At 42.0% G+C, this 23,085-nt stretch overlaps 1 protein-coding gene across 1 annotated transcript in view; it reads left to right on the forward strand.

Moving 5' to 3' along the window:
- Positions 1-2,868: 2,868 nt before the first annotated feature.
- shisa9b (shisa family member 9b) overlaps positions 2,869-23,085 on the forward strand; it is a 43,975-nt gene continuing 23,758 nt past the window's right edge. Inside the window, 3 exon segments of the mRNA XM_082189565.1 lie at positions 2,869-3,186; positions 3,189-3,715; positions 6,531-6,652. Coding sequence (XP_082045691.1) covers positions 3,091-3,186; positions 3,189-3,715; positions 6,531-6,652 — 745 coding nt within the window. The 5' untranslated portion in view covers positions 2,869-3,090.

The raw sequence follows: 23,085 nt of genomic DNA on the forward strand, positions 1-23,085 counted from the left end.
ACAGCTGGATGGAAACATGACTATTGTTACATTATGTTGAGAATTTATATTATGCTAATTTAATTTAATTTTCATATTTTTCATGTAAAAACAAAACAAAACAAAACAAAAAAACATTTTATAAAATGGATTGACACTGCCAATATCAAAAAATCTAAACAATTCAAGTTTGTACTGTTGGGTTACTTTTGAAAAATATGATGAAACTGAAATTTAAAATGAAATTTTTTTTTTTTTTTTTTGCAAAGATAAAGGCCAAAATATGTTTGTAGTTACATTATAGGCTAACAAGGTCTTACTTGGGTATATTTAGGCTAAAAACAAACAAACAAGAGTAACACAAAAAATCTAGCTTGTATATTGTTCTGTTACTTTTGACCCACCTGTGTGTTACTTTCTTACCAACTGATGGGGTCGAAAGTAACATGAGCAGGGTTAGTTCACCCAAAAATGAAAATTCTGTCAGTAATTACTCACCCTCATGTTGTTCCAACCCCGTAAGACCTTCGTTCATCTTCGGAACGCAAATTAAGATATTTTTGATTAAATCTGAGAGCTGTCTCACTCCTCCATAGGCTTCTAAGACACTATAACTTGCTGGCCCAGAAAATGCATTAAAGACACCGTTAATATAGTCCAAGTGACTACAGTGGCTCAATCTTAAGTTTATAAAGCGACGAGAATACTTTTTGTGCAAAAAATAAATAAAATAAAAAAAACGAATTTATTCCACTATTCATTTCCTTCTCTCTGGGCCTCGAGTTAGTTCACGTAGTGTTTTAGCGTAGTGCGTCTGTGTTGTACGTCACACGTAGGCTCACTATTGGCCGACGCTGGTCATGTGTGACGTGCAACACAGAAGCGGTACGCAGTTACACTACGTGAAAAAACTCGAGGCCCAGAGAGAAGGAAATGAATAGTGGAATAAAGTAGTTCTTTTTTTTTTTTTTTTACAAAAAGTATTCTCGTCGCTTTATAAACTTAAGATTGAGCCACTGTAGTCACTTGGACTATATCAACAATCTCTTTAATGCATTTTCTGGGCCAGCAAGTTATAGGGCCCTATCTTGCACCCAGCGCAATTGACTTTGTACACCGACGCATGTATCATTCCTATTTTGCACCCGCGCACAGCGGACTTTTCCCTCCACAGAAGCACGTCGGTTAACTAAGAAATACACTTGCGCTCCCGGGGGCGGTTCAGCGCAAATAGGAGGCGTGTTCCGGCACAAACGTTCCTTCATGCTATTTTGCAGGTTTAGAAAACAATTGCGCCACTAACCAGGAAAAAATTGTTTAAAGTCAGTGGCGCGTTGCGCATGTTATTCATATGCTATTTTAAGGGTGCATGCTTGGCCATAATCAATGTAGCGTGTGCACAACGCGCACTTTGATTCTCTCATCTACACAGAAGCAGCAGTTTTCATTTTTGCAAATCATACATTATTACGATAGATAGATAGATAGATAGATAGATAGACAATTTATTATAAAAGCATACATCTAACTTACACATTTACCCAAATTATCATACGCATGTTTAACCGAAGTTAATTTGGGTGGGTTTCTCCATCCCCAATGTCCCTGACGAGAACGTCGGTCTCCTCGCCTGTGAACCGCTGCTGGCGCGCGTCTGGCAAATCCGCCGTTATAATAGGAATCCGCTTTAGAACAAGCGCGCCTGCTCTTAAAGGGAATGTGAGATGACGCTCTGATTGGTTTATTTCATGTTACGCCCAAACCACACCTATGAATAATGAAGCTACTTCAGACCAACCCCTTTTAGATTTGCGCCGGGCGCAAGAGGCATTTATCCCGCCGGGAAAATAGCAACAGCGCCGGAGATCCGCCCACAAAGTTACTTGCGCTTTGCGCTTGACACTTGTGTTTCAGATCGTTAAAATAGGGCCCCATAGTGTCTTGGAAGCCTATGGAGGAGTGAGACAGCTCTCAGATTTAATCAAAAAATATCTTAATTTGTGTTCCGAAGATGAACAAAGGTCTTACGGAGATGGAACAACATGAGGGTGAGTAATTACTGACAGAATATTCATTTTTGGGTGAACTAACCCTTTAAGTTCAAAGTGAAATTATACTTAAGTCGGTCAAAAAACGTATCGATAGACCACAGTTGTGAGTGACTGACCATGACAAAAATATATCTCTGTCTAAAATATCATCTTTTAAAATTATATTTTTCTGAAAAATTTTACTTTCGCCCCTGCTCTCCCCCTACCTTTCGTTCACTGGAGGTCGCCGGGTCGCTGTCGGTCTCAGCACACCCATTGGTAGTCGCTGCTCGAATTTCATCACTGTGGTTTCTTTTGCTCGGTCACTGGAAATCGCCAACTCTCCTTTAAATTAAATAATATCCTGTTGCGTTGTTGAATCGCAATGTGAACGCTCATTACGTCAATCCGATTTTAAAATGGCTGCGAATGAAATCAACCCATTGGCTGGAACTCCCTCAAGAACAATACCAAAACAAAAGGAGGGGCGGGGTTTCAAGGTTTTAAAATTTTTTTAGACGTTTATAAATATTGTAACTCGGGGCTAATATCGTACAGGACTTTCCATTGTGCTTCAACGTTTAAAAGTGGCATAAAAAAACCTAAAATATTTGTTTTAAATAGGCTAGTCGATCCTCATGAGCCTATTGAACGACATAATTGCAGTTGGCTATTTGTAGCGTATGAGTTGCGCATTCATTTACGCGCAAAATGTATTGGCTACTTTTTGTGGTCTTAATATTTGATTGACATATTCTGCTCTCTCTCCTCTTAATTCTTTTGCTGCTTCCTTCCATGTGCCCATACTTGGGGTCCCCTCCTCCTCTCTCATCATTACGCATTCAGTCTCACTCAGCGCTCCGTTCAACCGCAGCTCATTGCGATCCAGGCGCTCCACGCTCCCGAGTGCTCAAGAACGCCGTTGTTTAGGATAATATATATTAGTTGACAAAACACAGTAGTGTTTATTGGAATGCCACACTTGATAAGATAGAAATCTCCATATTCAATCATTTGCATACTTCAAAACCTCTATAGACTCATTGTGGCGTTTAAGTATCATCAAACATGATCATCTCGGATGGCGGTGATGTTTTTGATGGAGATATGCGTCCTGACACTTCATGACAAAAGACACCCAACATCTTTCAGCGTCCGTTCAGCCGTGGCAAAGAAGAGGAGAGAAGAGAAGAGCGCAGGATGAAAAGCACTGGCTTACTACTGGGTTACTTTTTGGTGAAAGTTCTTGTGTGCAACGCGGAAGGAGAACCTGGGAAGAACCTGGATGGTCTGGTGACAGCGTCAGGGTCTAACGACTCTAGAGACGGGGAAAACGGTCTCTCTGAGACCCCTCACACGGACAGGTGTCGGGGCTATTATGATGTGATGGGTCACTGGGATCCTCCGTTCGTGTGTCGGACGGGTAGTTACCTGTACTGCTGCGGGACCTGTGGCTTCAGGTTCTGCTGCGAGTTTAAAAACTCCAGGTTAGATCAGACCACTTGCAAAAACTACGACACCCCGCCGTGGTCCATGACGGGCAGACCACCGCCGAAGATGATGGACCAACACGATCCGACTAAGGATAAAGCGAATTTGATTGTGTATATCATATGCGGAGTAGTTGCTATCATGGCGCTGGTTGGGATATTCACCAAACTTGGCTTGGAGAAGGCGCATCGACCTCACAGAGAGAACATGTCCAGGTAAGAGAGGTTGAATAGCCTAAGTTCAAGTTCAAACGCTATTGCTTATTGTCTGCGTGGTTGTTGTGGAGCTGCGCAGTTTAGAGACGGAGAAAATCAAATGGGATTTCAAAAATCAAATTCTTCCAAAAGCAAATTAGGCCTGAGCTGTCTTTTACATAATATTAATACACTCTGACTGCATATCAATAATCATTTTTAGATATCCTTTGTCATTTTTATAAACTGTTGTAAATTGTAAGCTGTATAGTTGTGGAGCAGAGAAGTTTATTCCATAGGAAAGAAAGGAAAGAAAATGGGATTTAACAATTTAATTAACAAAGGGTAATATGCAATCTACATTTTATAGCTTTACATTGATGCATTCGTAAGATTGTCCTTTTTAAAAAGTTGTAAATTGCTTGTGTTGTTTTGGAGTGGAGCAGTTTACACCATGGGAAATAAAAATACAAATGAGAGCTTATTACCTCAACTGTTTCTTGTAGACAACAATGATATTAAACAGAGAGAAAATTGAGAGTTGTTTACATAAGTCACTTGCTTGTTTCAACTTAAGAGTTTCAGAAGAGATCTGACACAATCACAAACTTTTCCAAAATCTGCAATCAAATGTCATACATTTGTCCTAAAGAAGGCACAAAAGGTCTAAAGAAACACCCCAGTGACAGCTTTGTACCCTTTCTCATAGATTTCATTGTGAACTCAAATATTTATCACACTCTTCCTAAATTAACAGAGCTTTTTTATTTGAATTAATTTAATTAGCTCAACAATCGGACTGTAAGTCAATAATTACCTCCGTTGTGTCTGTTTTTATTTTCTCCTAAAGGAGATTTTATAAGTTGATATCAATAATGAAATATAGTGCTTATGCCTTCAATGAGCAAACCTCTAAGGATGACAGTTTTTCTCTGGGATGTCATTCGGCATAGCTCAAGGATTACACTGACACAACTCTATCTCTCACCATGACTTTGTGCTTTTCCCTGAAGACACAGTATAAATGTTGATAATCAGAGAGAGCTGAAAGCAGGTGTACTACAAAATATACTGACTAGCATTCAGGTCTAATTCATCTGTTGATCAGCAAACATTCATCAACATCTCTCTAAGTCTCTAATTATCTCCATGGTGAAGCACAGATTTTGTCTGAAAAAGCGTCTACTCCAAACAAACAAACACACACATAGACGCTTACTCATCTAAACATCAGTAGAGAGGTGTCCGTGACATTAGTAGGATAATGGACACTGATCTGTGTCTAATGATACTAATATTTCAAGGACATTCTATTTGTGCACTGACCTTTCATTTTATCTTCCACTCTATTTAGGCATGAACACAATAAAAACTCACATGGGCCATAGTATCCTATCCACCTCCCACAACCAGTCATTTACACCATTTTAATTGAGTGCCTTTTGAATATGTCACCGTACTGACTTGCACAATTTGAATGATTTTTCATAATGGTTTAATGTATCTCCACAAAAAAGTTATTATTATTATTATTTTTACCATTTCAAAGCATGTTGTGAATTAATCTATTAGTTTTATGTACATGAGGTTGTTTGAAGACCCCAGGAAACCCAAATGGGAATTTCGTAGCTTTTAGATCATGTCTGTTCGGTCAAGTCTGTTAGGTCTAGCATATGCTACTATATTTTTAAACGCTGAGTAAAGCTGTCTTTTAGCAGATATACACAATTTAAATATTTATTTTCACGGAACACAGACTTAAGGGATAGTTCACCCAAAAATAAAAATACGCAGCACGTTTGAGCTCAAGCAAGAACCAATGAGGTTCATTCTCGTGTTACGCAGCACGTTTGAGCTTCAGCAAGAACCAATGAGGTTCATTTTCGTGTTACGCAGCACGTTTGAGCTTCAGCAAGAACGTTTGAGCTTCAGCAAGAACCAATGAGGTTCATTCTCGTGTTACGCAGCACGTTTGAGCTTCAGCAAGAACCAATGAGGTTCATTCTCGTGTTACGCAGCACGTTTGAGCTTCAGCAAGAACCAATGAGGTTCATTCTCGTGTTATGCAGCACGTTTGAGCTTCAGCAAGAACGTTTGAGCTTCAGCAGGAATCAATTAGGTTTATTCTCATGTTACGCAGCACATTTGAGCTTCAGCAAGGACCAATGAGGTTTATTCTTGTGAGTTACGTAGCATGTTTTAACTTCTGCAATAACTAATGAGGTTAATTCTCGTGTTACGCAGCACGTTTGAGCTTCAGCAAGAACCAATGAGGTTCATTCTCGTGTGTGGAGAGGACAGAAAGCTCTCAGATTTCATCAAAAAGAAAGATGAACGAAAGTCTGGAACAACATGAGGTGGAGTAATAAGTGACAGGATGTTCATTTTTGGGTGAACCATCCCTTTAAAAATATTTATGACTCATTTTGCACAAAGGGGCGTATCTAAATTTTTATCCAATCAGATTCTCTCCAGAATGAGAACGTTCCTCCCACTAATACAACCAGTCAGGATGTAGCAAATTCATGGAATCTGATATGAAACTAAAACGTATTATTGGCTATTAAAAAAAAAAGTTTTTCTTTTTCAAATGCGTCAATACAGGAAAGAAAACGGCTGCAAGTTATTTAATGGTGTATTTAATGTACCACACTCATTTCGGTCTAACATAACAGATCGTTGTAATCACTCTTTGTCAACATTTATTTAAAATTTTCGGAACAAACTTTTCGATGAGGAAATGTCTGTCAAGAACAGTATAAATATCTATTGAATTGCTCTACATGAATTTACAGTTTTTCTTTGTAAGATGAGTAAACAAAGCCTTTCTCCATAGAGCCCTGGCCCAGGTGATGCGCCAGACAGCTCCAGGAGAACACGTGGAGAGGGAGGAGAGTTTGGCAGTGCATGGACAACACTACGAGAACATGCAGGCCAGAGCAACAGGAAACAACCTGCGTAAGTAAATCTGTTCCTTACCATCAGAGCTCATGCACAACAGGTCGAATCCATTTCACTTAAAGCTCAGTTTAGCTCGTTCTGGAAAACACTCTCCGCTGTGACAATCCAATAGTAGCAGATGCATCTTCTTCACCCCAGAGAAGCAGCTGTGAGGTCCTATGGCTATTCATCAGTAAATATCTTCGCCTGCTTGATTCGACTCCTACTGAGAACAGGGGAAGTAGTTAGAGAAGCCCATTTTTGTCATGTCCGGTGGGCTGCAGTAGCACTTGTGTGCATCTATAGTGATCATTTAACATGCTAAGATAGTAATTACCACAGGCTAAGTGGCTGACTAACACACAAAAAGCACACACACTCGCTCTCCCACACACACAACTCTATCTCCCTCTCTCTCTTTTCACCTCACTCATGCTGTTATTTTATGCAAATAATACAAATGTGCAGGAAAATATGATAACTAGCGAATTATCACCTTAAAATATCCAGTTTACTTTGGCAAGTGTGCTAAGTTCTTTTATAAAATTGATAGTTCTGGTCCTGGGTCCTGATTGGTCAAAACAATATATTATAAAACATATAGTTCTGCTGATTAGCCAATATGGAATATTATAAAACTGATCGCTCTGAGGCTGGATGCTGATTGGTCAATACAATTTATTATAAAGTGCATAGTTCTGTTCCTGGATGCTGATTGATCAATACAACAAAATATAAAACATATAGTTTTGCTGATTGGTCAATACAGAATATTATAAAATTGATATTTCTGGACCTGGATGCTGCTTGGTCAATAAGAAAAATTATAAAACAGATAGTTCTGGTCATGGATGCTGATTGGTCAATACAATATAAAATGCGTAGTTCTGGTCCTGGCTTCTGATTGGTCAATACAAAGTCCAAGAAATGATATTGTAACAGCTATTATGTGAAACAGCTGATTACCATATCGAAGCTCTTATTATTTAGCAGATTATTTTTGTTGCATTGCAACGCTCTATTTTGTCAGGGACTGTATCATAAGGATGACACTGAAAGATTTTGCATAGTAAAATAACGAAAATGGGTGTTCTTGATATTTTTAATATGTAGAAACCATTTATTAAAGTAATAAGGCATTCGAGGCTGTACTGTATTGTGAATATGGTCACTACTGTATTCATTAGCTAGCAAGGCATCTCATATTGTATCTAATTGCTGAAATACAACTTCCCTTAATTTAGCTGAGGCAAAAAATATTAAACAGCGCCTTTCAAGTCGATGTAAATATGCCATTTGCAAAAAGATATTTGTGATGAAAAACAATCACAGTGAAGTTTCCTCCGTAAATAATGATTAAAATGAAATATTACAAGATAGGAAGTCTAATTCAATAAACTTCAGCCCGCAGACAGCGCTGATTTACTAACATTGTCTCGTGGCATGTCACAGTGTTGCCATGGTGCTGACGGATTCCCAACCGGTGTCCCAGTTGTCTTCCGGATGTTTAGATCAATATGCCTCGCGTCGAGTCAAACAGTCACACTTTATTTGATAGCCTCCTAATGAAAGTCAGAAAAGCAGTTGTAGCAGATGTCGTAGTCGTATGCTCTTTTTATAGCCCGTGTGTTTGACGAAAACACTCCGACGTGCCTGGTAAGATATGTTTATGTATCTTAATTGCTGAACAAAGTCTGGTTGGCTTTTATTTCACCACATTGTAATTCAATGGCCTGACAGCTGTTGCTTTAACAGTGGACAGGGAGAGTAATTCTAAATCAGAATTTTGATGGAAGTGAAAAGCTCTTTGTTGATTTTCGGCTGTTATCACAATACAAAATGCACACTTGATTTTTCCCATTGGTCTCTGCTCATTCTCTGAGATTGAAGAAAGGGATTTCGTGGAAAGGAAACAAACCGAGCACTTATAGATAGCTGTCAGCTCTGAAAAAGAGAGCGAGAGAGAGTGAAATCTGTAGTGCACACCCAATGTTTTTTCTGCAACAACACTTGAGAGGCAATGGGGAGTGTATGTTAACAGGCTGGCTGAGTGATTGAACTTTCTGCTGAAAGTGCAACGGAGCACAGCGAAGCGACATGCAGGTGCTGCTCCTCTAAAGAGCTGTCTCTACGAACGCTGGGGAGAAAGAACGTTATGAGAGAAGGGCCGTCTGCAGGGAACTCAAAACGTCTCGCTGAACAAAGCAGGGAAAACATGCAAACCTCTGGCTTTCTCACAGTCAAGGCTCTGCGGCCACAAACCCATTAAAGTGTTTACTTGAGGAGTGCTGACCGGGGCCACACTGGGACCAGGGTTTGGCTTGGCCTTGTTTTGTTAAACAAGGTTACACTCAAGAAGTAAAGCATTGAAAATTCGAGAACCATGACATTCATGAAAGGTGAGAAGAGTGAAGATAGTGTAGAAGTTAGTGACTGAGGCGTAGCACCACAGCGTTTGAATCATGTCTTTCTGACACTGTTCTGCTCATGTGGGTGACAAGTTTAGATATGACCCTAAATGTACACTACTGCTCAAAAGTTTGGAGTTAGTAAGATTTTTTATGTTTTATAAAGATGTCTCTTGTGCTCACCAAAGCTGCAGTTGTTTGATCAGAAATACAGTACAAACAGTAATAGGCCTATTGAGAAATATTAAAGCAGTGACGTGCAGAGGTGTTCTGAAATGAGGGGGCAAAGTCCTCACAGTTTTTAATAATTATTAATAATTATTAAATTATTAAATGGGGGGGAAAAAGTACATTTATAACTAAAATTGTATTATTTAATTAATCATTAAATGATTAAATGAAAAAAAAAAGTACATTATAAATCAAATGTAAAATTACACTTAATGTTGTCACATTTTCCTGGGTTAAATAAACATTATATAAATCAAACACATTTCTATTTTGTATTTTTATATTACCAATGCTTTTAATGTTCTATTTATTAAAACCAAGTATAAATCTCATCAAGTTAGTTTCTTTAAGCAGTTTTACATTTATTGCAAAATAGTGTCTAAAGGCAGTAAGAATTTAAACAACACATTTTATTTGTGAAATGATGTCGAGCTGTTCTTTTTAATATACAACTTGTTTTCAGATCATCAGCCATCAAGCTTCTGTCACAGACATGAAGATGCCACATTTTAATATCACATTTTGTAATATTTGTGTTGTAATATATTTGCATATAATATTTTCTCATCCGCTTTTTTTGAGGAGCCACTGCCTCCCTGGCCTCCTCCTCGGAAACACCCCTGAGTTTAAGATGATTGTTTTCTACTTTAAAATACTATAAAATGTAATTTGTTCCTGTGATGTTAAAGCTGAATTTTCAGCATCATTACTCCAGTCTTCAGTGTCGCATGATCCTTCAGAAGTAATTCTAATATGACGATTTGCTGCTCAAGTAACATTTCTTATTATTACCAATGTTGAAAACAATTGCTATATATTTTTGTGGAAACCGTGATACATTTCTTTCAGGATTCTTTGATGAATAGAAAGTTTAAAAGAACAGCATTTATTTAAAATATACTGTAAACATTTTGTTTTATTATAAATACATTTTCTGTCACTTTTGATCAATGTAATGTTTAAATGTTTAAACTTTTTATAATTTTTTTGACTTTTTTGTCATTATTCAACCATCTTTATCTCAAGTCAGGCCAACAAACAATATTTTCCGATAGATTATGCTAATGTCCATAACCATGCTAAAATGACTTTACGGCGTATTTGCACTTAATCATGAAAATATAATCATGAATGTATTTTAAATTACATTTTGCAAATCAATATTGAGTTAAAAATGGTGAAAGTAAATATTCCCTAATCGTTTTTGTCTTCAGTTAGCAAGCTAATACCTTAGCCTACCAGCTTAGCAGCACAGTGCTGTCTGGTTAAGAAAACCAGAAAATCAAAACCTCTTTTGATTAGGATCACAATGGTGCTACATTTTTGCTATCAATGGAGAAAGATGCTTTTTTTTACACATACTGTTTTAGATAAACTGTCAAGCTGTGGCTAACTGACGAATCTAGCGTCATTGACGCTATGACGCTGGTCATTGAGGCAACTGGTTAATTTAACTGAAAGGTAGGACTTCCTTATTTGGCATATCTTTCTATGAATGGTCCGTCTCCTCCTCCTCAAACTGTCTCACTGCCAAAATTGTCCTGTCACTCTCTACTGTATCTACCTAATAAGAAAAGCCCCAAAATATCTCTGTTCTACAACACACAGACTTGACATTACGCTTTATATCCGTATTGACAAACCTGAGTCATCTGGTGGTGACTGGGAAAACAGAATTAGCATGAGTAAATCGGTCACTGAAATGCAATTCATAGTCCCAATCCAGCAATCCGGGTTAACCAAGCACAAGAAACTCGGTTTGGCTTGAGTGCTTTATGTATTTACTGCCCAACCACTATACTTTTCCATTACCATACAGATCAAATTTGCACAATTAGTCTGTGAAGCACAGAGTTCTGCTGTAAAGTTCAGGCCAAAACATTTACCAGCACAAGTTGAGAGAGTCTGTTTTTATTTAAACAGGTGACAGCAATAATATATAATTAATTCACCCCAGAGCCAGTGTTTGTACAGCACACTTTTACTCATGAGAATCTGCTTAAACTCAGAATCTGCTGGGCAAAGAAACTATCGGTGACTCATTGCTATGCCAGTTAACCTAATCAACTCTCAGTCTTCTGTTTACACACCAGAACAGCTTACAGCAGTTTTTAGAGAGCTTATAGGACTAAATAACTGTTAGAGGTGAAATCAGCATTAAAATGAATGAAAATGCAATACCGCATGGAGTTCGTAAGACTGCAGCTGAGTTGCATAGTCATAAGCAAAAGTCATAGCTGATGATTCTGTATTATGATAATGCTGCGCCATCTCTGTGCTTAGAGTAGAGAAACACAACAGAAGAAATCTTTACCTGGAGTGAATATTCCTGTCAAAAGTCCTTGAATTCAGCTGTGGTTTAGTTACTCAGACAGCTTTACCTGGTTTGCTGCACAGCTTGTTTCCATGGAGATGGTGAAAGATTTTGCTGACCATTGTTGTTCTTTCCCATCCATGGAAAAAAAAAATACAACTGAAAAATATGGCAAAATAAAGCATAATAATGGGATCCGATGGCTAGAAGATTTATGCCAGATGCATAAATGTTGCAAGTGATTGCCCATTTAGCAAGATTGGAAATAATGACCTGCTCATGAATTTGACCACATATCAGTCTCCATATGACAGACACTTGTCACATAGTTTCATCATGTCACAAACTTTGTTTCCTAAATATTTCCCAAAAATGTGTCACTTGGAGGGCAGTGAGGAAATGGTACTGAGCTACAGTGGTTCTCTTACGAGAGGTACTCTCGTACTGCGTAAATCTTACGCTAGGGGAAAATCTCTTTTCCGCGAGATACTGAAGCCAAAAAATTATCCTTAATTTTGAAATAATGTAAAACGCGTTGCGGCAGCATGCAGACACAGGCGAGACGGCTTGTGCGCCTATTGGCTGCCCTGCGGCAACTGCAGCAGCCTATCGATAAGGCCCACTCGTGACGTCAGCTCCAATGGGGGCGCTTCGCGCCCAATACGTCACGTCCCGCCAGAATGGGCGTGGTCTAGGGCTATAAACATAGCTTCGAGAGGCTAGCTCACTGATTTTTCATCTCTTCAGCGAAGCTCTCGCATCGCTGGATCCGGAGAGAAGCCGCGCCGTCTGAAAAAGCCTTTCAGCGGGACGAGTCGACACTCTGAAGCCGCTGGCCGCGCCGCCTTCAGTCGCCTTCCTGCTGCGCTATCCGGCGTTATATCCTTTCTCTGCTACTGTGTTTTGTGTATGTGTGTGTGCTCGCCGCCGCGACACACACTCTCATTGCACTAAAAGAGCCGGGCGTCTTTTTCAAGACGCCCCTTTCCTGAGGATCACGCAGCTCTCGCGCTCGCGCTCGCTGACGGCGACCGCCCTCACTCCGAGCCAGTTACTGCCTGGTGACTCTGAGGACTCACCTGGCATCCTTCTCCGAGACTGCTCCTCCGCCCCCCCCAACCCGCAAAGCTCGCCGGTGCGCCCGCTTGCCTTGCCTGCTTGGGGGATGATACCTGCTCTCCCTCTGTTCGAGCCGCGCAAACCGCGCCGTTCACAGGGGATGTCAGGAGCGGACGGTCACGGGGCTAGCTTTCTCTCTCCCTCTGTTCGAGCCGCGCAAACTGCGCCGTTCACAAGGGAGGCTGGAAGCGGACGATCGGGGTTAGTTTTTCTTTACGTTACAAGAAAGCTACCCTGCCCTTGCGCCCCATTCACGCGTCACTCACCGGCGAAAAGACAACTCAGTTCCCTGATTAGGCGACTGGAAATATCAATATTGCAGCAAACGAGCCTGTTGTAACACGCACGCTTGCAAGCCAACGCCGAAGAAAACATGTTGACGCTCTTTTATATGCTCATGCATCTATACACCTTTGTGTTCCCCCCCTGTGGCTCAGTGGCGGAATCTTAGGTTTTTCGCACGAGGGACCGGGGTTCGAATCCCGGTCTAACGGCAGATATATTATGCCGCCAATGCTTCGCTCTGTCAGTTCCCTGAAAGGCGACTGCAGATGTGCATTTTGCAGCCAACGAGCGCGCTGTACAACCCGCTCGCCTGCACCCAAACACCGTTTCTATGGTTCCCGTGCGTCACTGGCGAAAGGAGAAAAGGGTGTTTTTAGCCCCGCTGCGGCCGGGCCGACCTCCACTCCTGACACATTTCTCATTCCCCTCTTAAGTTCAGGTGACTGGAAATGTCAATATTGCAGTGAGCGAGCCTGTTGTTTTGCACGCACGCCTGCAAACAAACGCCAGCATGTTGACGCTCTTTGATAATACTCGCGCTACTGAATGTCTATGTGTCTTCCTCTGTGGTCCAGTGGTAGATCGTCAGATTTTCACGCGAGAGACCCGCGATCGAATCCCGGGTCTACCGGCAAAACACACTTTTTGCCGTCAATTCTCGCTCTGGCAGTTCCCTGAAAAGGCGACTGCAGATGTGTATTTTGCAGCCAACGAGCGCGTGGTACAACCCGTTCGCCTGCACCCAAACTCTGTTTCTATGGTTTCCGCCTCTGAAGTTCAGACGACTGGAAATGTCAATATTGCAGTGAACAAGCCTGCTGTAATACACGCACGCCTGCAAACAAACGCCAGCATGTTGACGCTTTCTGTTTCTATGGCAACTTCTCGCTCGTTCAGTTCCAGTAAATGCGACTGTTCCAGTGTATTCTGCAGTAAACAAGTCGGCGAAATAGCCCGCTTGCCTGCACACAAAAGCCGCTTTTACGGCTACCCAGATAAATCCCATAAGAGTGTATTTTCTGGTGTCCCGGCCACGGCCGATGGTGTTACGAATGTAGACGAAATTCCTACACACAAACACAGCCCGTCACACAGGGCTCGCGCACATGAAATCGACCCAGGTCGATTGCGCATTAAACGTGGTAAATGTGCCCACTGCCCACTGCCCAGTGCCCACAAACACTACGTTCCGCATATCTCAAGGTTTCTGTAAAAACAAAACCAACGTGCATTCGCTCTGCTCAGGCGGACAATGCTCTCAGTGTTGTAAATGTGCCCGCTATCCCGCGCCCACATTCACACATAGGTCCTACGGGACTCACCCAGCCCTCCCCTCTCGGTTGACCACCGCAAAGGAGTCGAGCGCGGGCAATCTGCCCGCTGTTATCAGCGCGCCCCCTGCCTCGAAGCGCGACGCTTATGTTACAGCACACCGAAGCCCCTCTGTCGCTGAGCGACCAGAGCGCGCTCCGCATTCAGCCCCTAGCCATTCGTGCAGATATATGGGCAAGGCTACCCGGGGGTTTTGAAGTGGGTGCTAGACATTATAGAAAGAGGCTATTCGCTACAGTTTCGCCGACGCCCTCGCCGCTATGTGACGCGCGTCGAAGCTACGGTAAAAACAGAAGTAGCACCACCTACTTCGAGCCGAAATTTTGAAACTGTTGAGCAAAGGGGCCATAGAGCCTTTATCTCAAGCTCAGAGTGAAGGAGGGCTATACAGCAGATACTTCCTGGTACTGAAAAAAGACGGGGGTCTCAGACCCATACTAGATCTAAGGCAACTGAACAGAGTGCTTGCGAAGCAACAGTTCGGAATGCTCACGACCAGAAAAACCCTCACGCACATTCGCCGAGGAGATTGGTTTGTGTCAATAGATCTGAAAGACGCATATTTTCAAATACAAATAGCGTCACGTCACAGGCGACGTTTGAGATTCGCCTTCGAGGGCCAGACATATCAGTGCTCAGTCCTACCGTTCGGCTTGTCTCTAGCCGCTCGCACCCCTCAGACTACAGGGCATGCGAGTATTGAACTACTTGGACGATTGGCTGATTCTAGCTCAATCTCACTCGGTGCTCATAGAGCACAGGACCATTTTGCTCGATCACCTCGAGAATCTGGGTCAATTGGGCGAAGAGTTCTCTGTCTCCCAGACAGATAATATCTTTTCTGGGCACAGAACTGGACTCGCTGTCTATGATAGCGCGACTGTCACCATAGCGCGTACTAGACATTCAGCGCGCAGCGAGCTCTTTCCGCTGCGGCGCATCTGTCCCGCTCAAGAAATTTCAGAGGATGCTAGGTCTCATGGCCTCAGCATCATCAGTACTTCAGTTGGGCTTGCTTCAAAGCGCCTCTTGGCTGAAAGCGCGAGTACCGCGCCGAGCGTGGGCTTCCGGTCTGCTTCGTCTCAAGGTCAATCAGAAATGCATCGCAGCTCTGAAACCTGGGAAAGCAAACGACTTGTACCAATCAGGTGTTAGCCTGGGGACTTCCTCGAGTGTGAAGGTAGTGTCTACGGACGCCTCCACCTTGGGATGGGGAGCACTGCTCAAGGGCAGACCGTTCTTCGGCCAATGGTCAGAACGGGAGAAGCTTCTACACATAAACTGCCTCGAAATGTTGGCAGTAGACAACGCACTGACGCGTTTTTGTCCCTAAATACGAGGACACCACGTCCTGGTCCGCTCGGACAACATGTCAGTGGTGTCCTACATAAATCGCCAGGGCGGCCTCAGGTCCCGAAACCTGCACAGGCTGACAGAACGCCTCCTGGTGTGGGCTCAGCGCAACCTGCTCTCGCCGAGAGCAGCGCATGTGCCAGGGCTCCTGAACGTAGGACCGGACAGACTGTCCAGAAACAATGTTCCGACAGGCGAATGGCCTCTACACCCACAGACAGTCCAGCTGCTGTGGAAGAAATTCGGCAGAGCGGAAGTAGACCTGTTCGCGTCTCAAGAAAACGCTCACTGTCTGGAATTTTTCTCCAAGAGCAGGGACGCGCTGGCTCACGTATGGCCCCGCCGCCCGCTCTATGCCTTTCCTCCCGTCTTTCTCCTGCCTCAGGTGATAGAACGGATCAGAGAAGGATGCTCAGTGCTACTCGTAGCGCCGTTCTGGAAAAACCAACCCTGGTTCCCAGTTCTGATGCAGCTAGCAAGCACTGCCCCATGGCCAGTGCCAGTGAGGAGGGACCTCCTCTCTCAGGCCAAGGGCTCGTTTTGGCATCCGCGCCCAGAGCTGTGGTCCCTTCATGTTTGGGCCATCAACGGGTACCCGCTGACCTCCCCAAGCGGAGTGTTAAACACGATCACGCAGGCTAGAGCTCCGTCTATGCGACGTCTCTATTCCTCGAAATGGTCAGTGTTCTCCAGCTGATGCACAGCTCGTGGCGTGTCGCCCCTAGACTGTGGGGTGACGGAGGTTCTCTCCTTCCTACAAGAGCTGTTGGACAAGGGCAGGACCCCTTCCACGCTCAAAGTGTATGTGGCGGCCATAGCAGCGTTCTCAAAAACAACGCTGGGTCAGTCAGTAGGAAGGAACGATTTAGTCATCGTCTTCCTTAGAGGAGCTAAGAGACTGAATCCTCCCAGGCCTCCCTCAGTCCCTGTATGGAACCTTTCTACAGTGCTGGAAGCCATGAAAGGTGACCCATTCGAGCCTTTACAGACGATTGATCTTAGACACCTGTCTTTCAAGACAGTGTTTCTTCTGGCTCTCGCTTCAGTGAAGCGCACAGGGGACTTACACGCGCTCTCAGTAAGCGTGACGTGTATGGAGTTTGGGCCTAATGACTCAAGAGTTATACTCAAACCTAAGCACGGTTATGTTCCAAAATCCCTCAACACACCGTTTAGGGCGCAGGTCATTCCCTGTCAGCCTTACCGGTCTCTGACGAGGAAGGAGACGCAAGCTTCCTTTGCCCAGTCAGAGCATTAAGAGCTTATGTGTCTCGCACGTCTGTTTTCAGACAGACAGAGCAGCTCTTTGTTTTCACTCTACGGACGTTCTAAGGGACTTGCCGTGTCGAAACAGAGCCTATCCAGTTGGATAGTTGATGCTATAGCGCTGGCTTATACCTCTAAGGGCTTACAGTGCCCATTTGGAGTCAGAGCACACTCCACGAGAGGCGTGGCCTCGTCGTGGGCTTGGTCTAGTGGGATTGCCTTGCAAGATATCTGTATGGCGGCAGGCTGGGCCTCCCCGTCTACATTTATAAGGTTTTATAACCTAGAGGTTCCCGCCTTGCAGGCTAAGCTGCTTTCGGTCTAAAATCGGTACTGTCTGCCCTGATGTGTTCGGGCCAGAATACTGAAACTGCTTGAGCAAATGCTCGCTGTTGGATCGCGCAGCTCTATGGGCAGTGTGTAAGACCCACTATATTCGTCAGTCCAGGCCGGGGGTCGCCCTGACTGTACGACACATCATCAGTATAACTGCTCCTTATAAGATGTTATATTATTACAGGAATGATGCTATTCTAGCCACTCTTTCCTGGGCTCTCTGTGAGTCCATTATGGTCATGTACTATATGAGCCCGGGCACTTGCCCTTGGGACTTTGGTGCTGGATCTTAGCATGCACGGCGTTTTACACTGTTTCCCCTAGCGTAAGATTTACGCAGTACGAGAGTACCTCTCGTAAGAGAACGTACTCGGTTACTAACGTAACCTCGGTTCTCTCTAGAGAGGAAACGAGTACTGCGTATCTTGCCGTGCCTGCACACGCTCTGGTTCGCTTCGGCGATGAAAAACCAGTGAGCTAGCCTCTCGAAGCTATGTTTATAGCCCTAGACCACGCCCATTCTGGCGGGACGTGACGTATTGGGCGCGAAGCGCCCCCATTGGAGCTGACGTCACGAGTGGGCCTTATCGATAGGCTGCTGCAGTTGCCGCAGGGCAGCCAATAGGCGCACAAGCCGTCTCGCCTGTGTCTGCATGCTGCCGCAACGCGTTTTACATTATTTCAAAATTAAGGATAATTTTTTGGCTTCAGTATCTCGCGGAAAAGAGATTTTCCCCTAGCGTAAGATTTACGCAGTACTCGTTTCCTCTCTAGAGAGAACCGAGGTTACGTTAGTAACCGAGTACGTTTTTTAGATACTTAAAGTCTGAGACTTGGAATGCACAATATATCACTAGCATAATATATAGCATATTGCTCATATATATATGTATAATAAAATTCTGACTTTTTCTCAGAATTGTGAAATATAAACTCACAAATGCGAGTTAAAAAGTCAGAATTGTGGGATATAGCTTAAAAGTTTATATCTTGACTTATTTTTCTCAGAACTGTGTGATATAGACCCTTTTTGCGCCGACGTTACAATTACGTCACGGTGTTAGCTGGAGGCAAAACAAAGGGAAAACTGGAGACAGCCAATATATACCAGCAATGATTCGGCTACATAATAAGGAGTTTAAAATATTATTATTATAATTAAATGTCATCTTGTTGTGTTGTTGGGTGCAAGAATCGACTACAGGCTCCAATTTGAAATTTTATCGCATAATGTTTTCGAAACTATTGTGATTATTTGTGAATCATCTATGATTGTATAGCCTACGTTGTTGTTTGATTGTGACGACTTTTTGAACCTGGTAAGAAAGAATAATCAAATACATAGTTAAAAAATGAATTTGCTGTATCTGTCTTTTTTATTTCTAGAAAATATTCACATCATTCAAATTGCACTGTAATGTCACTCTTTACATGGTCGTCTTCTGGCCTTGGCGCTGACTAGGCAGAGCGTCGGATCGTACCACACAACACAAGTCTTTTACGTGACCATTCAGCACATAGTTATAGGCATCTAAAGATTTATATGCCCTCAGTTTGTCTTTATGCTTGGTTTCTCTATCAGGTAGGTGTATATGTCAGGCCACTCAACGGAGGTAGTGTTAACGTTAATCCTGTCAGATCGTCCATCCATTGAGTGAACGTGTACGGGTTGGCCAATTTGGTTATGTCCGTTAAAATGAACTTTTGCAAATAACAATCGCGGTCCTGGACAGTGAGTGAACTTACACATTAAGATAACATCTGATTTTCTCCAGTCATTGTTAAAAAACAAGCTAACAAAACTTGCAAACTAACGTTAGTGAAGCGGCCAGGGGAATCGTTCTGCCTCCACCTAAGCTCGGCCCACAAAAAACGTCACCGTGTTTACCAAATGAAAGGGGGTCTATACTTTTAATCTCGCAAAGTTTAAAAAAAAAGTGAGATAAAAATTACCTTATTATTGTTTTTTATTCCGTGGAAGAAACAAACTTGCATAAAGATCACATTGAAAATCTGGAATTGGACATTTTATTTAAACCTGTGAATAATCAGCCGGTTTTGGGATTTTGATTTCATAATTATTATTTTTTCGTTAATTTTATCACAGAAAATGTTATGCTCATAGTTTATAATGAAGGGGGGAAAAAAATCAATGAATTGCAAAAAGGAAGCATTTTCGCTAGTGATCTCACTTCTGTCTTCTATATCAAAGTACCACGGTATTACCATCGTCTGACACCTTCACTACACCACAGTAAAAGAAATTGTAATGCAGTAATTTGAACATTGCTGAGAAATGAGTGGCCATTTAATTCTTTAAATTCTGGTGGCTGAGATATATCAGGGGATGGTTTGAGAGCGCAGCTGAAATTACTGTTATTGATTTTAATGAATTTAGGCAAGGACAGATAGAGCCTAGGCAGTCAGATCAATTATCGCATCTTAAACAGAGTTCCCTCTTCCCTCTAATGCCCCCCCCCCCCCCCCCCCCCCCCCCAAAGAATAATTATCAGTTCATTTTCTGCCAGTCGACGTGCTGACAAGTAGGTGGCTATGTAAATCAGCGGCATCCGAGGAAGGCTGCGATGACTGGCAAGCAATGGTGTGGACTTCTCAGATCGCATAGGCTCTAAGTTAACACATTATAATTAGAAAAAAGAAAACCTGCACACCATCAAAAACAAGCAAAACATATAAATAATCCCCGATTGGAGCTGTGACATAAATCGCGCGTCTGGCTCGTCAGAGGGAGCATGGAGCTCACACTGCTAAAGCAACTGTTGAAAAGATGAGAGCTGAGAAAGGCTGCTTTTTCATCGGGCCCAAATTGGCTCTTTGAGAGCTGTGTCACAATAGGAGGTGGATTGCTTCAGACCTTCATACATCCCACCATCAGTCAAACACTCCCACGGCTTGAGCTGAAAACGGCCATAGATGATTGTAGAGGAGAAGTTGCCCACTCCATGTTAAAGAGGTCACGTCAGTGGGAATCCAATTTGATCTTTTAAAATCTGTTTGAAACTAAGACGCAAAAATTACTCATTCTAAAATCCGTCAGAATCCCAAAGAATTTACACGAGACCATTTCCTATTCTGTATTCGGAAACTTGGCTTTGAAATAATGGACGATGTGTAGCACCTACAGCTCTGCATATCCTTCTGATGAAGCCAAAGAGCGGTTGGTTAGAAAAGAGGATCTTTTTGGTTCATTTCTAACAAGATCCTTGGTCATTTCAGTCTTATACTACCGATTTGTTTGGTACAGAGCAACTCACGACATGCGGAGGAAAATATAGGTATCGTGGCCATAAATTAAGTATTTGTTCCCACAACTTATTTATTGCAGATTATTATACTGTAATATACAACTATATACAGAGTGCTGCACATGGAACAAAAACAAAAAGATTGTTACCACATTTTATTAATTCATTATTTTGTTAAATCGCACGTCGTGTGCATAGTAGCATACTTAATTAATATAGTATAATGCAGGTTATTTTGCCATCTTGTTACATATGATGCAGAATTTCTAAAGGGAAAAAGTAAGTAAACTGAACTAATAGAAGACAAAAAGTTGAGTGTGGGGCAGTTGAATCAATAATTCTTAATAATTCCCCATAGCTCAATAAGACTATACACACAATATTCTGTTCCAGTGCAGATTAATTATGTAGGTTTCTTATATTTCTTCTTAAAATGCTTTTTATATTTCAAGCGTAACTAAAAAAGGGAATAATCACCTTTTGAACAGCTCAGTGGGCTAATTGTAGGCATATATTTTTTTGATTTTTGCATTGCTTTCCAAATGTGGATTATTGCTGTGTAAATTTTCCAGTATTAGTCCAAATGTATTCTGGAAGCATAATGGCACCCTACAAGAGCTGTTATTGTTATGCAAGTGCAGAGCTGTCATAAACGGCATGAAAATCATTCTTCACTTTGTGTTTGAAGAACAGCACAGTTATAATGATAGAAGGGCATTCAAAGTCCAAATCAATGCAAACTTTGTCTGTAAACAAGACAGCATCATTAGAAAAAATAGCATCTTGAGAAATGGCATTTCAAAGAATGTCATTTCAAAAAGCCCGTTTCACAACCATTACACTGACTCCAAACAATTAAAGGAAGGTAATGTAAAATAAAGCAAAACAAAACAAGATATCTTTGTCTGTTATGGTCTGTCCGTGTTTTTATTTAAGCATTTCTTTCACGGTGTCAACCATCCCCCTGCCGTACTGGACGACTGACAGGTGACTGTGTTCCTGTTCCTATCATTTGTCCATGGCACAAGCCTCCCACAGCAACTGGAGCACTTACGGTAGCATGGCCTCTTTTTACCGCAGGTGGTCAAGCAGGGGAGAAGAATTTCCTCTCAACTTCAAAACCATGTCATTGAGTGGATATCAGACCACTTCCTCTCAGTCAAAATGTAAGCCCAGTGGTGATGTACAACTCCTGAAATGGGTCAGTCCAATCTGGATTTTATGGCACCGCTGTAAGAAATGGGTCCACTTCACTTTTTTTTTTTTATTGGTCTACATTCTTCAGTGGCAGAATTTAGTCCAGAGGGCATTTCATCTTCCAGAGTTTTTGGACTGAGTGTTTGAAGCGTTTACTGAGAAAAAAAAAAAAAAAAAAAAATCAGGTTATAACTATGTTTAGCATTTAGAGAGCATTCAGAACAGACAAACTGAGGAGTTTATTAATGTATGCTGATTTTGAGCTTATTTTTCAGTCTTCAGGTTGCATGTAGTTAGTGTTTATTTACTGCGTCAAATTTATTATAGTGAGTTCAAATTTACCCAGTGTGAAAGAAACACAAAAATACTATAGGGAATTCATTAAGATTCATATTGTCATTTAGCTGTCTTACACTCCTGTAGTCGCCACCGCCACCTAGTGGATTGGCTGTATACGACACAGAACGGTGCAGACACACCAACGCAGAACTATGTGAACAGCCTTTGTGGAGATGGCAATGGTGTAAAGGTGCAGTCACATTGGTGAAATTTTGGTGGAATTTTGCTGCCAAAATGGTCCATTGTCTACTGTAAATAGTGTAGCAATGTATAAAGCTAAGCTCAGACAGAAGTAACTGGTCAACACGGTGAATCTGTGACCAATTTGAACCCAATCTGCGTGGGAAATCTTTTGACCTCCCGAAATTCCCAAATTTGTGGACTCCTATGGAAATAACTGGATTTCGTCCGCAAAATTTTAAGTTATAATTAGCGCACAAAAGTGACCTTAAATGGCCTTTTTCTCCAAAAACAACACTAGATTTACAAATGTGTTATGCATTTTATCTTCATCAATGAAAAAATATATTATTGTTAAACTGTTAGCTCACCATTAAGTGAAACAACATTTAATGGCACTTCAATGATGTGAACCCAAAATTATTTGAACACTCAAGCCACACTTGAAAACGCAGTTTGATGCAACACATCAAACCAAACAGCATCTGTAAACAAATAAACTGTAAACTCTTATCTAAATCTACAAGGCAGTTGTTTTTAGCATTTTCAATGTATTTTGATCGCTCCATTAGTTTTATGTTGCATACTATGTCTCACATTTTGTATTCCCATGTTATGCCCTCTGGTCACTGTGAAAATCAAAAAACATGTTTCTGCTGTTATCCATTTTTTTCCAATCCCAGTCTGTCTGTCTCTCAAGGCTGCATCGGTCCAATGTGAAGCCATTTTCCGCAGAGGAGCAAACAGTAGTACTAATAACTTTGGGAATATTTGAAGGTAATGGGTAATGCGGTGCCGATCTCTGTCCATTAATATTTATTGAAT

The sequence above is a fragment of the Leuciscus leuciscus genome (genome assembly GCF_965113295.1).
Source record: "Leuciscus leuciscus genome assembly, chromosome: 1".
In the NCBI taxonomy this organism is placed as follows: Eukaryota; Metazoa; Chordata; class Actinopteri; order Cypriniformes; family Leuciscidae; genus Leuciscus; species Leuciscus leuciscus.